The sequence below is a fragment of the Fulmarus glacialis genome, unplaced genomic scaffold, assembly GCF_000690835.1.
Source record: "Fulmarus glacialis isolate BGI_N327 unplaced genomic scaffold, ASM69083v1 scaffold9837, whole genome shotgun sequence".
Classification (NCBI taxonomy): Eukaryota; Metazoa; Chordata; class Aves; order Procellariiformes; family Procellariidae; genus Fulmarus; species Fulmarus glacialis.
This window is the reverse complement of record NW_009221280.1, coordinates 5,451-19,853: the sequence shown is the minus strand read 5'-3', so window position 1 is coordinate 19,853 and position 14,403 is coordinate 5,451. Positions and strand designations below refer to the sequence as shown.

At 36.4% G+C, this 14,403-nt stretch overlaps 1 protein-coding gene across 1 annotated transcript in view; it reads right to left on the bottom strand.

The window, feature by feature from the left end:
* Positions 1-14,060, bottom strand: part of NRAP (nebulin-related anchoring protein) — a 54,225-nt gene extending 40,165 nt beyond the window's left edge. The window contains exons 1-11 of the mRNA XM_009581047.1: positions 13,989-14,060; positions 13,628-13,722; positions 12,840-12,927; positions 9,840-9,944; positions 9,188-9,292; positions 8,405-8,512; positions 7,429-7,533; positions 6,699-6,806; positions 5,045-5,149; positions 2,199-2,303; positions 192-308 (exon numbers count right to left, since the gene is read on the bottom strand). Coding sequence (XP_009579342.1) covers positions 192-308; positions 2,199-2,303; positions 5,045-5,149; positions 6,699-6,806; positions 7,429-7,533; positions 8,405-8,512; positions 9,188-9,292; positions 9,840-9,944; positions 12,840-12,927; positions 13,628-13,722; positions 13,989-14,060 — 1,113 coding nt within the window. The remainder of the gene's footprint in view (positions 1-191; positions 309-2,198; positions 2,304-5,044; positions 5,150-6,698; positions 6,807-7,428; positions 7,534-8,404; positions 8,513-9,187; positions 9,293-9,839; positions 9,945-12,839; positions 12,928-13,627; positions 13,723-13,988) is intronic.
* Positions 14,061-14,403: the final 343 nt, after the last annotated feature.

Sequence of the window (14,403 nt, the reverse complement as noted above, 5' to 3'; positions counted from 1 at the left end):
TTCCAGATAACACCACTGAAGATCTGTTCTTGCACCTTTCTCTCCAGTTGTTGTGCTATACACAGATAATTTTTGTTACGTACAGGGCAATAAGAACAACAGCTTTTTATATTTGTAGTCCTTACCCACCAGACACAAATGTTTGTATGAGCTGCTCTCAGACTTGTTAACAGACTGATTCAACCCCTTACCTCACTGACAAGCTTGTTAACACTTTGGGCTTGTTTAAGGACTAAGTTGTCTTCAGCCGTTAGGGAGTGAAAGTGAGCTGCACCTTTCATCTTGGAAAGATCTTTCTTGTATTTTATCTGAAAAGAAGTAGGGAAAATTATAAAATAGATGTCTACCTTTTCAGCATTGCTGTTTAGACGGCCTTCATGAGTCGGGATAAGATTTTTCCTATTCTTGCTTTGATAAGCAAATAGAACTTGCTAAGTTGAAACACTGCAAGTTGTTACTTTCTGAAATAAACCACATATAAAATCACAGCCCTAACAATCCCTGCCAAGCCACTTCACTAGACAGCATTTTTTTTAATCCATTTTTTACATAGATTGAACAGCACTGGTTGCTGTTCATAGCTTGAACTGATAACAGCAGATTCTTGGCTAGTGACCGGCTGGAGCTTGTGTGCTCTTCTATTACTGAAGTTAATTCTCAGTACTTTAATTTTAGACTTCTAGTCAGAGAATTAAAGATAGTCATCAAATGCTCTGCAAACTTTTCCTTTTGCAGAAACCAGCTTTTTGAGAAGGATATATATTTTTGCACTTATAATGTTTTAAGACAATGATATTTCTCTACCAAATCAATACTGAAATAAGGGATCTGTTAATTTTGTTTAGACATCAGGTTATTGACTTAAATTGAGGATGGGTGAAAAGAGATAATACTTATATTGGCCCTTTGTCCAGAAAAAATCCTGTTGAGAATACATTTCAATATTCCTTGCATACAAGGAGATGCTTATATTCTTTGTCTTATGTTACTGCTTTAAAAATTAGATTTATAATATTAAAAAAAACCCAACATATTATTTAAAATTTGCTGAAGTGTGAAGTGGTTTTTATTTTATTTTCCATGTCTGCACACAGATTCTCAGGCTTTAAAGATATGAAGCAGCTTGGTAAGTACTCTACTTTGTTAAAGTTACTGCCATGAACCAATGCTTCTCCTCACTCCAGGTATTACAAATTAATAAAGAAACTGCTGACCATTCGCATTTTTGAAAAAAAGATGAAACTGCCATCTTTATCTGGAAAGGTTAAATATTTCAGGTTTAAACAGGGGATCACTGAGTTTGTCATCAAAATAGGGATTGGTCACAGAAGGTTTCGGGTTTTTTACATTCTCTCAGTCATAAGCTCAGGTAACAGAATATGACTGATCCTTTCACTCTAGTTTACTGCTAGTGTCTAGTCCAGGCTAGTACAAGCTGAAAGACTCAACCATCTGTTAGCTCCCCAGAAAACAGGCTGAGCCCATCAGCTCAGATAGCCCCATGGAGGACAGGTGTCCACATTACAAAGGTTGTCACTCACAGGAACCCTTCACAGCAGCCACAGGGTAGTGACCTACAGACTGACCCATTTTTTGTCACTACTAGAAACGGTCTCCTCAAATAGAGCTGAGGCTCTTTAATCAACAGGCTGCATGCAAGGATCACACATCACCGCCTTTTTTCCCATTCTTTAGCTTACCACCCAAAACTAAAAATCCCCAGCCTAGAAACAAGCTCAGCCTTGTGAAGTGACAGTGTCATACTCTATGGTTTCTTTTCCTCCATATAACTTGCTTTGTGCTAGAGGCATGATACATCAAAATACCAAAACCAGTTCAGCTTATTCATCCTCCATTTATTCACTACTGGGAATACCACAGTAGTCCACAGGATGATTAAGGCAGTTGAAGGTTTCATTAATAATACAGGTGCAGATTTGCCAGGAGGGTTAACCTAACAGTAGGGATCCCCATTAGTTGCTACATCCATCTCCTCCCTCATGCAAGTTGGAGCTGTGCCCCCTTCTATTAATGGATATTATTAATCCCCTGAGCCATCCAGTTCCCAGCAACGCAGTGAAATGTCACTGTTGTTTACTTCTCAAGTGTAATTTTAGCATTCTCCTCCTAGGCACTGCTCTGACAAACTGCTGGTTTTAATTGTTTATGATTTGTATTGATTCAGGTTTCATACTTACATCACTTGCTAATTCATTTGCTTTCTTGGCATTTTGATAAGCTGGAGTGATCATAGCAGGAAAGCTTCCTTTCCCTCTGCGTTCTTCATACTCATCCATATAATCCTGAAGAAAATTCAGAGTGTTTACTCATCATACATGAGCAGGTGGGGCCTTGGGTGATTTCACAAAGCCCCATAGTCCTCGTTAGTAGGAAAGTTCATTGCTTCATTGTATTTTTTTTTTAAGAAAAAGAGAATAAAATGACCAACTGTAAGAATAAAATCACCCATTAAATTAATTGTGCCTGTAAAATTACTCGTGTTGCATTGCAAGAGAAATTTAGGTAGCAATTAGCTACGGTCAAGATAGTATTCAAGTATACAATGATATATATGCTTCTAATCTCACCTCAGTTCTTACAGATATGATATCTGCTACCCCTCTCTTTGTCAATATATGTTTCCCTGGAAGACTATAAAAGTATCTAATGGTTTGGGCAGCCAGGAGATTTGCTTAAACTTTCCAAGTTTAGCATAGGGTTAGACTTCCTCTGTGATGTGACAGAATCCTCTTGATCTCTCCATGGCCATTTCTCACATCATAACTGACCAAAAATAATATTTCTTTAGTACAGTGATATATTCTGAAGAGGGATTCATTAATGAAGTAGATATAACTAGATATTAAAGTGGTAAAATCCTTAGGGAACAAAATCACAAAATTCCATTTGCTGGATTTAGAAAAACAATTGTTGCAGAATTAATACTCTAAAATCTATCTATAGATAAGTTTATGTGTAAATGTCTGACAATTTGAAAAGCAATTTGATAATTGGAGCTTTTTTTTAAAATGGTAATACACAATGACCATCCCAAAGCTTTCTATGGCAAGATCTGGGGAGAATATGCTAAGTATACAAACAAGTAAGATACAGTTTAATGTGTCTTCTCTGTAGTATTTTGTAAATCGTTTGTAGTAAAGAGCCAGTTTAAGTAAAAAAAGAATATGTGGCATGTCAAGAATGTCGTGGAGAGCACAGATAGAAAGGACTATAAATATTTGGGGTATCTCTTTTGTGACTTCTCAATGCAAAACAATCCATTGTAGATCATTTTGTGCACCATCAATGTCACATGGTAAGATAGATCATATCGTAAGTTTGTGAACAATATAATGTAGTTATAGTTATTGCATCTACATTATTCTATAAACAGGCACAGAAAATAAAAAATATCCTTGACTAATCAGCTGAGTTAGTTTTTTAAAATGCCATTCGTGAGTCTGAATTCTTGAGACTAACTTGCCATTTTCTTTTTCTTCTTTCTCAAATACATTTTTATATCATTTCTAAAACTGCTCATATTACAAACCAGTATTTTCAAAGTTCCAGATAATTAATTTTAGCCACTTCTAAGATTTTTAAACATGAAGAAACCAGGTGTTCAGCACTCAGGAATTTTAAATTGTCTCATGTTACATATATATATCTGTATGATGTACCCTCACGACCTCGACAGTTAGAAATCTAATCCCTTCACCCATGTTAAGTCATGCTTCACTCAGAAAGATCCATTAATTTCACTGACTCTATTTTATTTGAATAAAAATATCAGAATCCAATCTATGAAGATTAAAACTCAAATTAAATTTGAAGTCTTTGACTGAAGTTTCAAAGATACTTGCAAAGAAAAAAAACTTAAATTAATTCTAAAGATAGCAGCATTCCAATGCTTGAAAATGCAATTAGCACTTTTTCAAATTCACTTTATTTGTTTATTCTTACTAAAACTTGTAGTAGTTCAAAAGACAGAAACTAATTGAAGGCTTCATCGTCACATATTCTAAACTCATATTCCTCAAGGATAGTTTGCTTTTCACACACTACGACATGTAGGTTTGGACAGAAGAAGTGAAGAAACGTAAAATTCCCAAATGTCTTAGGACAATATATTCCCTGTTCCTTCATTTCTGCGAAGTAGAATGTAGGAAGTAGAAACAGTAGAAAGGTCTCAAGAGGAGCTAGGATGAAAAACCTAAGACTAACCATACAGGTTTTTTTATACAAAACCACTATTCAATTCCTTTCAAATTCTTTTTAGCTGTATTCAGATCTATCTAGCTGTACTATTTCCCTAACTTGATTGGAATAGAACTTTGGATGCATTTTGGGAGACCACAAAAATAATTGCATTACCTTAAAAATGAAATAAAAGCAAAATGAATGCCACAGACCAAAACAGACCTAAAGCCTATTTGGTTCCACAAATGCAAAGAACTACAACTTGCCAAGCTTACAATACCACTTTTGTAGAAGAGCTGAAATCTAAGAGATCATGCATGATCTTCAGTGCCATTTGCACATATTTAGAGCTGCAAAGCTTCTAAGATTTCTAAAAATACTGGCAGGGAAAAGATGCTTAACTATCTACTGACTTTCTACCATTTCATAGCCTTTTCACTTTTTCTTCTAACTGAATTTACATTTTCTTTCTCATGGAATAGGAAAGTTTACACAAGTAAACAAATTTCAGTGTGATACGTAACAGCACTGCAATAGAAATGTATAGGGCATACATGTACACAGATAAAATTTGCCAAAAGGCTTACCTTTTGGAATGACCCTACCATAAAGATCATGCAGTGACAGTGCATGTACCTTGTAGTCTCATCTTGCAAGTGCCAATGACAAATATATTACACATTCAGAGCATGGTGCTGTTGCACACCATCTTTTCCTTTGAGACCTTGCTTTCTCATACAGGAAAGCAAAGTGAAAATAGGTCTCACTGCAGTTTCTAAAGTCTTCAGCAATCAGCCATAGTAATGATCAACATCAGCATGGGTATCTCTCGGATGTTGCATACCTGGCCATATTGATCTACATTTTCTCTTGCAAAAGTAACATCTGTTCCAGCTGTATGGCTGGCTTTTCCCTTGATCTCTTTTTCATATCTTTGATGATACTTTACCTAACAGGAAAAAAGAAAAGGAAAAGAATGATCTGGATGAGTTTAGTCTGGTACACAGATGCTGCATAATAAATAATAATCAACGACATGCACATGTTGATAATAAATATTGTCAAAATTCCCATTGCCACCAATCTACAAAAGTCAAATATGCCACTTGAAGATATAAAAACAAAAATAGTGGTGTACTTTTTATTAACGCACTAGGAACATGGGACTTGCCAGTTCAACCCAGACCATTAGTTCAGCATGTTCAGTACCCCCTGCTTGTCAGTGGCTAATCCCTGATGCTCCAGCAGGTTAAAAAATAGAACTGATTGTAATGTAAATTCATGGTTACCACAGAGCACTTTTTTTACCACAGGGTCATCTGAACGCCATTAATAAATGGGCTTGTTTCTGAAAGATGCTGATATCCCCAATGATCAAGGGAATTTTAGGCAATCAACCTTCAAGTTTAGACCAAGATTTACACTAATGAAGTCAAAATAATGCCTATAACCTGATGCTGCCCTTTAATCACCATGTGTGTTTGCTGACACAAATGAAGGGTTTTCCACAGATCAAAGGCAAACAAAAACATTTAAATGTTTTAGAGTCAGTTGTTTTCACTTTCAAAATTACAGATCTCTTCTTATTTTCCTCAATGACTCCCAATAACGTTTTAAATTCACTTCCATTGAGTTAGCACAATATGTTATCTTCTCCAACAAAAAGAGCTTTCCTTTCAGTCTCCAATGACAAAACACAATTAACGGTACATTTTGAAGCAATACTGATGTCCTGTTACAATGCTTTTTAAAGAATACAGGAGTGTTGTGGTTTTGTTATGTTTGGAGAGGAAAAGAAAGCCAATAAAGATCAGCACAGCAAGGAGTTTAAAAAAAAAAAAACAAGAGTAAGGAGTGTAAAATGAGTGGAATAGAAAGCTATATTTTATAAATCTGTGTCTATGTCAAATGCATGCATATGTATGTGTGTGCGTGTGTGTGTATATACTTTATGCATATAACTGCTATTCAAGAAGCTACTTCCATAAAAGCCTCATCCTGCAACAGCACAATAGAAGGAATAGGAGAATGAACTATAAGGACCCACTGGGAACATGGAAAGTCACGGCAAAGCAGAGCTCTGCAAACACAGCCCTCTCCTGATACAAGGTTACCGAGAAATATTGTGGCTGTATAAATTAGAGCTGCACTTCAGCCCCTCTAACTCATACTGGGTTGGGCAGAATGAAACCAAAGACCTCCAGCTGACTCCTTGTCTTCCTTCTCAGCTGGATGCAACAGAAGGTTGGGTAAAGGGGACACTTTTGCCCACAAAAATCCAGTGTTGATTCACAAATAAAATGCCTAATTTTCTCTCAGAAAAACCCCTCAACTTTGTCCCTGCAAAAGACAATCACTTGAAAATCTGTGTATAAAGTGCACTGCTAACATAACTCCACAATGCTCATGGAATTTCTGCCAGTAAACATTTTAATCCAAAATTTGTGTGAGAATTAATTCTTTTCTTCCCAAAAAGAGACTTTGCTTTGGACACTTACATCACTGGCTAATTCATTCGCTCTCTTGGCTATTTGATAAGCTGGAGTGATCATAGCAGGAAAGCTGCCTTTTCCTTTCCGTTCTTCAAAGTCTTCTGTGTATTTCAGCTGTAAAAATCCAAGACAATTCAGGAGCAATTAGATCAAATGTATCTTAATTACACACATAATCAATTCTTAAAGTTGCAAAGTCAGGCGTTCGATGCCTGTCATCTGCCAAAAGGATGACAAACCATGAAGTCTGAATCTACCTCCTTTGTGTGTATGCTTTACAATGTAGTCTTTAACCATGTGATAGTGTATCTTCTGCAGGACCTCTGTGTCTCATTCAGCGTATAGGATGCATCACAGTTGTTTAAAGAAAATACTAAAGTTGACCGCACAATGCCTGCTTTATTAATATTAGAGTCAGGCAGCTTCCTTCTTTACTTTGCATGGCAGCCAGTTGCTGGGTATAGAACAGACTAGTTGTCTGCCTTCGGTTCTGACAGCCAGTTAGTCCCTAAAATGGCCTAGAACTGAATATGGTCTTTATAACTCTAAGTATTAAATACTTAATGGTAAAATGTATCAAGAATATTTTAAGGCAACAGATATTTCAAGAGTCTGCCTTTCAAATATTATTTTTTTATTTTTCTTTATGTTCATATTTTTAAGTGATTTATAAATGTCCTAAGAGAGACTTGCTCTTAGGAGTCAAAAACAGGTCAGTCTATTTTGTTTCACTTACATCACTTGAAAGCTGTCCTCCAACCTTTGCATGAAGTATATCTGGAGTGTCTACAACAGAGGTGAACTTCGAAACTCTCTCTTCATGTCCCCGCTTATATTCTACCTGAGGGAGAAAACATATAAAATACATATTACAAACAATAAGCAGCAAATATGCATTTTCTGTCAAACAAAAGGCTTCAAGAGAAAATGAGCAACAGCAGTCATGACACTCCCCACTGTAGAGTCAAGCTATCAGTATATTTAAGGCCCAATTTCCTTCAAGTGAATGCCAGAAGCAGACAGAAATGGACCCAGATAATAAAATTTTCAAATTATACTAGATTTATGTGAGCCATACATTTGATTAAAATATTATGAGAATAGTCACTGATAGCCCAAAACACTCAGATCATACTGCAACGACAATGCAGACAGTGTTTGCAGAAAACAATGTAATACTTTAAAATCATTTCTACAGGATTTATTTTTACTAGATCTTTTTCAGTTGAATTGTTATTTTTATAAATAAGCAATTTTCTGTGCTTATATTTAAAGTGGTTTGTATGTGAATTAAATTCAATATTACAGTATTTTTATTCAATATTATGGTATTTAACTTCAAATAATAAAGCAACCTAAAAACGTCAGATGGAAATAAATAGATTAATAAAGCCATAAAGTGAAAATAAAGGTAATGAATTAAACAAACACTTTAGAGTGATTCACAATCTCTTTCAGGCTGTGATAAATTACAGCAAAAGTTGCTACATCTTTCAGGAAATATCTATATTGCCATTTATCCTATATGGTTGTCTTCTCAAGCCAAGTAGTTTGTTAACCCTTTTTCCTGCATCATGTAAAGTTTTCTCGCTTTGTAGAATTAACACTACAACAAATATTCATCACAGAACCTACTCTCTAAAGTGAATGGCCTAAACCCAGGATTCTCCAAATTCAGAAGTCTAACATACAATTAAAAAACTGCAACTTACATTACTGCTTAGCTGGGTGGCCCTCTTAGCAACCTGATAACCTGGAGTGATCATAGCAGGAAAGCTGCCTTTGCCTCTCCGCGGCTCGTATTCTTCTGTATATTGAAACTAGAAAATGAACATTTTTTGGTTTGTTGTTACAGAAGATCCCACTGCAGTTTAATGTGATTCCTCTTTTAATGCCTGCTTCCTAAAGGTATGTATCACTTTATTTAAAAGTAAACAAATTAAATAACTTATACAACAAATTAAAGAACTTACACCTTATAAGTTTGTTAGGTAGAAATATTTCCTACATGCAACAGAAAACATTCTCCATTCATATCAATTATCCACTGTTAATTGCCTATGTTGACTAACCCATTGTATGGGCATAGACAATCAGTCATAATTCAGAAGTGATTTTCATCAGTCATGGAAATACAGTCAATGAAAGGTCTACTCAATGGAAGACACGTTTTCCATCATGAGTTCTGCTCTACTGAGGGAAATACCACTGCCTGCCAGATCAGGATATAATCAAGGTGACCTCAGATATCATTGGTCAGTAGTTGAAGTGCTTCTCAACTACATAAATACATAAATGTATGATTTCCAGGATGGGCAATAGCATTGTTATGTGACTTTAATCACTTACATGGTTAAATATTGTTATTGACATAAGTAAACATGTCAGTCTCTTCTTTGGTAACATCTTATCAACAGCTGGCTTTGATGCACTGATAAGTCTTCAGAACATGATAGCCCGTGAAAATAAAGCTATTCCAAACATCAGCCACTTACATCACTCAGAGTCTTCTGTGCCTGTGTTATCCTGACCATCTCAGGATGCGGGATGGTTCCTGAGTACCATGATTTTCCCTCTTCATAGGCAGCATAGTAAGCATTCTACAAAACAAAAATTAAATAACTACCAATTTTCACCCATATTTTAACACACAAACAGCTGATCTGACAGAAAAAAAGGAAACACACACAATGTTGTGGAAGTGAAATTTACTCTCTACAGACATACAGCACAAGGCCTACACTCCACATACCTTCAGAATACCAGGGCAGAGCTTGTATAACAAGAACTGACATCAAGATGTCAGGATCTAGGATCCTGGAGTGAGACTCAAATAATTCCCCCTGGGAATCAGACCACTTGCTGTGAAGCTTCAGTGTCAGTAGAAAGAAGACACATTGAGTATGGCTGCACATGCAGCAGTCCAAACAGCTAACTGTATAGATACACTCTTCCTTCCTCATCTTCTGATTCTTGCACCCTAAGCTATAATCAAGCTATGATGCCTTGAAAAGTTTAGCCAAATGAGAAGCAATGGCTTTTTTAGCATTGAAATGCTGTGAGTAAAACCCTAACAATCAGGAAGGCCAAGGCTGATCCTTGGTCTTCTGGAGGCTAGTGGTTGAAGACTTGAGGGATATTTCTTACCTGGGTGGCCAGTTGTTGGACTTTATAGGCAGCTTCAATTTCTCTGGACCTTACATCCCATTGAAAGACTGGTTTGAATTGTTCACCCTCTTCTCGATATTTTATCTAAAAAAAAATTGACTTGGTATTAGTATAGTAGTTTGTTAGTATAGACTAACACACATCCCTCAGGAGAAGAACAAGAAGGGAAACAAACAAGGTGAACAGTCTCTTAGTGCACAGTGATATGGAGTCTGCACGAACTGCAGCAACAAAAGGAGATGAATGCAAGACAAAACAACAAAAAGTGCAATTCCCACCATAACAAATCCACTTCAGTGCCTGCTAGTTTTGGCTGCACCTTAAACCAGTCTGAAGGAAGGCTACTTCCAAAAACACCTCTGGCCCTACTAGGTGACCCTTCTTGTCTCTCACACACTGACACCATCAGACAGGCGGCTGTTGGGGAAATTGTATCAGGGAATTAGTATGTAGGCTTTTGCTGTGTTAGCTTTTAGCTATGTCAGTTCCTTCATCTGCCTCACTGCAAAAATCAATACCAACACAAAAGAAGCAGAGGAACAATGTGACTGCACAGAACTAATTCTCTGGATGGCAGCATCAACATGACTTGGTTTAAGACAATTTACTCTAGTCATAGTTTACCTGTGTCTGTGCGTTATATCTCCAATTGCTACAGACCAGCCTAGTTTTCAGTGCCAACTAATACTTTCACCCTGAAGACATATTTATATATGATATGAATGCAGAAACCAAGGGACTATGACAAGCACACCTGATCCACCAAATCTCCCACAGCCCACAAGAAAATACCAACCACCATCCGAGAGCCTGCAAAACTCTCCATTTTTCCTCCTTCTCCTTCTTCAGACAAACACTACTTACAACCTGCTTATATAAAAAAAGGCCACATAGCTTGTAGCTCTACGTCATGCAAAGACTACATAAGTACTTCCTCCACGCCACCCATTCTTGGAAAAGAAGTCTCCATGGAAGAGAAGATTGGGTTTAGTCCTAAGGTCAAAACTCTACTGTCTAATCCACACCCAGATTCTACCTAAGATTTTTGTGCTATTATTGGAGCTGCACGTCTGTAAAGGAGCAGCATATTAGACTTGAAACCTGGCATCTAGTTGTGAAAGAATAATTTGGTCTTTAGATAATACTTTTTGGGGAAGTAATCTATGAGGATTGAAATCCCCAGGAATTTTTAAGCAGAACACTTAATGTAGCATTAGATGAAAGAACTATTACCTGGTGGGTAATATTTTACTCTCCTATTTCCCTGCACAGTGGCCATGAAGTATCACGACTGTGTAAATGTAAATGACTACTATATTTAGTCCTGGGTCATCATTTTCCCACTGTTAATTTTATCATGACAGCACACAGAAATACAGCTGAAATCACAGCTCTGTTATACAACTCACTCTACAGGTGCAAAAAATAACAGTCCCTGTCCTGAAGAGTGCAAAATCTAAACTGGCCGGACAGAAAAATCACTGAACATGTGTACCATTATCCCATTTTATAAATTAAATACCGAGGTACAGAAAGCTGAATGATTTGTCTGCTTACATAGAAATTCTGTGTAGAGGGAGGGAGCTTAATTTTTATCTCTGCATTCGAGTTGGTGTCTCAACATAAGACTTATGTGAGAACATATGTTAGGATTGAAGAAATGTTACATTTTTTGCATAAGAAATAATCTTACCTAAAAAACCCCAACAAACTACAGTAGCAATTGAAACCTTTTCTCAAGTTAGCATTATTTTATACATTTACCAATGAAAAAGTTTTCCTACACTCAAAATTTCTACAGCAGTACTCCCTTTAAGTAACTATTGCAGAACCAGCTTCTTTACTACCCTTAGCAATTTTCTCTCTGGAGCAGAACCTCATTATGTGATTGAAAAGGACAGAAGGTGCTTTAGGTGTAAAAAACAAGGGAAAGTGATCTTTGAGCTATAATTTGTCTGGTGTGTATATTCACATGCACTGGAAGTATCAGAGTCTCATATCACTGCCTAAAAACAGAAATAGAACCTGCAGTAATCCCAAACTCATTCCTGACCAGATCTGTCATACACAGTTTAAAGTAAGTGCGATAGTCACTGCTGAAATAGTTACTGCCTATGATATTGCAAATCCTGATGCATAACAGTAAAATAGTATTACACATAGAATTGAGATAGCTATCAATTATTGGCTGTTTCTGTGTTTCTCATTTCATTAAATTCTTAGAAATACAAGTTTGAAACAAATGTGTCTGGAGGAAAACAATGCAAGACAGAAAAGAATGGCATTTGAAAAGAAAGATGACTTTGAGCACCCCTAGAGGTTTGCCGGGGCACAGCAGCCTTTTAGAGGACAGATGCAGTTAAAAGAGCATGGAAAGCTGGTCCATCCTTAACGTTTCAGCAAAACATTTTCAGCAAAACTATGCAAAGCTCCCTGGACTTCGTGTTTTCTCAGAAAAGGGAAATATAATCTCAGGTTTGTCAGAAATACTTGACAAAGTATTTATGAGAACTTTTGCCTACGTCCTAATGAGATAGAATTTATTTTTTGTTTCGTGCCCTTTAGTATCAGTTTCAGATGAGATGATAAAGCAAGTAGGTCATTCTTGTTTCAAATGGCTGTGTAAACCCCCCTGATCTAGTTACTGAATTTACATAGCTCTGGGCAGTATCTCCCACCATTTGTGCGAACAATGTTTCCATGTAGATTATCAGATACGGCAGCTGAGAAACTGCTATCCGTTTTTCTTTCTGAAAGTAGAAGCAAATTCAGATCTAACCTTTCTTTCTTATGAGTGAATGCATTTTAAAAATTATAGTTCAAACCCTGGCTGAGATCTTACTGCTCTAAAAGAACACAGAAGGGTAAAAAAAGAATACATATCTACATTATGTAAAGAATACATTTCTAAAACAAGACATGAATATGATATCAAAATGTAAACCAAAGCTAAACACATTTGGCCCTCAAGCTTCTTACCTCACTTACCACTTCCGACAGTCTTTTTGCATTTATATTTATTGGTGTCTCAAATACGCTTGTGAATGCATTGTTTTTTGGATTATGTCTAAAAAAGGAAAGTGTAACAGGATATTAGGAATATACCAGACAGCCCACCAGAAAGGTTCTTTCTGAGCACTCAAAAACACAATACCAGCCTCCACACCTCTATAGATAACTTTTTCCCCACTCATACACAGATCTCAGATTACATTCAAGTTATTATTGTATGGAGTAGGTGCCTAGAGCAAAATTAATTTTAATGATCGTCATATCAGTGCTGTGTTTCTAATAACAAAAGAGAATAATAGAATAAAAAACAACTGTCATCTCTCCTTTTTCTGCTGACAATTTTGACAGGAATTGATCATTATAAAATAAAAACTTCCTAGAACAAACCAACTCCAAAATCTGCATTTTATACATTTTCCTGATGATTAGCTCAACCTTGTTAACTCTTAACTGCTGATTTGGAAAGCACTGAATTTTATGGTTGGGTTTATTTTCTTCCCACAATACTGAAATGGAACTTAATTTGGTATCTTTTAACACACTGGACAAATGAGGAAGCTTTATACACAGCAACAAGGGTTTGCCATCATTTGTGATTCACGTAAATCCAAAGATATGCACGAAGGCACGAACAATACATAATTTCACACCACACATGGCACCAGGCTAAGTCCAAATGGTGATCTTCTATTACATTAAAATGACTTGGCATTTTAAACCTTTGCTTTAAAAAAAAGAAAAGGAAACACACTTACGCTTGACAGTAAGGCTTTTTCTCATGGCTAACAAAGTTGTTTACTGTTAACATCATCTTGCATACTTCGCAGTGAAAACAGGCTTTATGCCATGTCTGGAAATACCACAGAACAGAAACCAAACAGGCATGATTTGTATTTCATTATTATTCTGTTGAGTTTTAAATCTCAGTATTGATCCTTAACATTCATTTCATGAATTTGAAAAATTCTTCTTCAAATATATGCCTATTATTAACTCATTTCAGTTCTGAACCCAGTTATGAGTAAAGAATTTTTGGAACTGAGAGATTTGCACTGTGTTAAAAGTGCCAATCTATACATTTATTATAGTCCAAAATAATAAAGAAAGACAACTGACCTGATCTATACAGTTAATCTTCTCAGCAGGGTAAACCCCATAGCCACATCTAGCACACGGCTGCACATTCATCTTGAAATCCACAGAGTGAAAAATATATAGGTTTATACAAAAGGTTCAAAGAGTATGAAAGTGACTTTTTGGCCTGTGCAAGGCACACTCTAGACACTCCAGTCAAGGCCTTTTGCTGTGGTCAATGGCTCCCATTAAAGCTCTGAATTGAAATCTGCTGCTCCGTTTGCTGACCTTCTGTTTCAAAGTCAGCTGCAGGCTGGCTTTTAAAGCTGCCAGTTAGTAAGAGTGGTTATTTTGGCAACTGTGTCAGTGCATAAGGGAGGGTAGCAATATCTTTCTCTAAATAGAAGAATGAACTCACAGAAACGAATCAGTCCATGTGAACATTAGAGTCTGATCA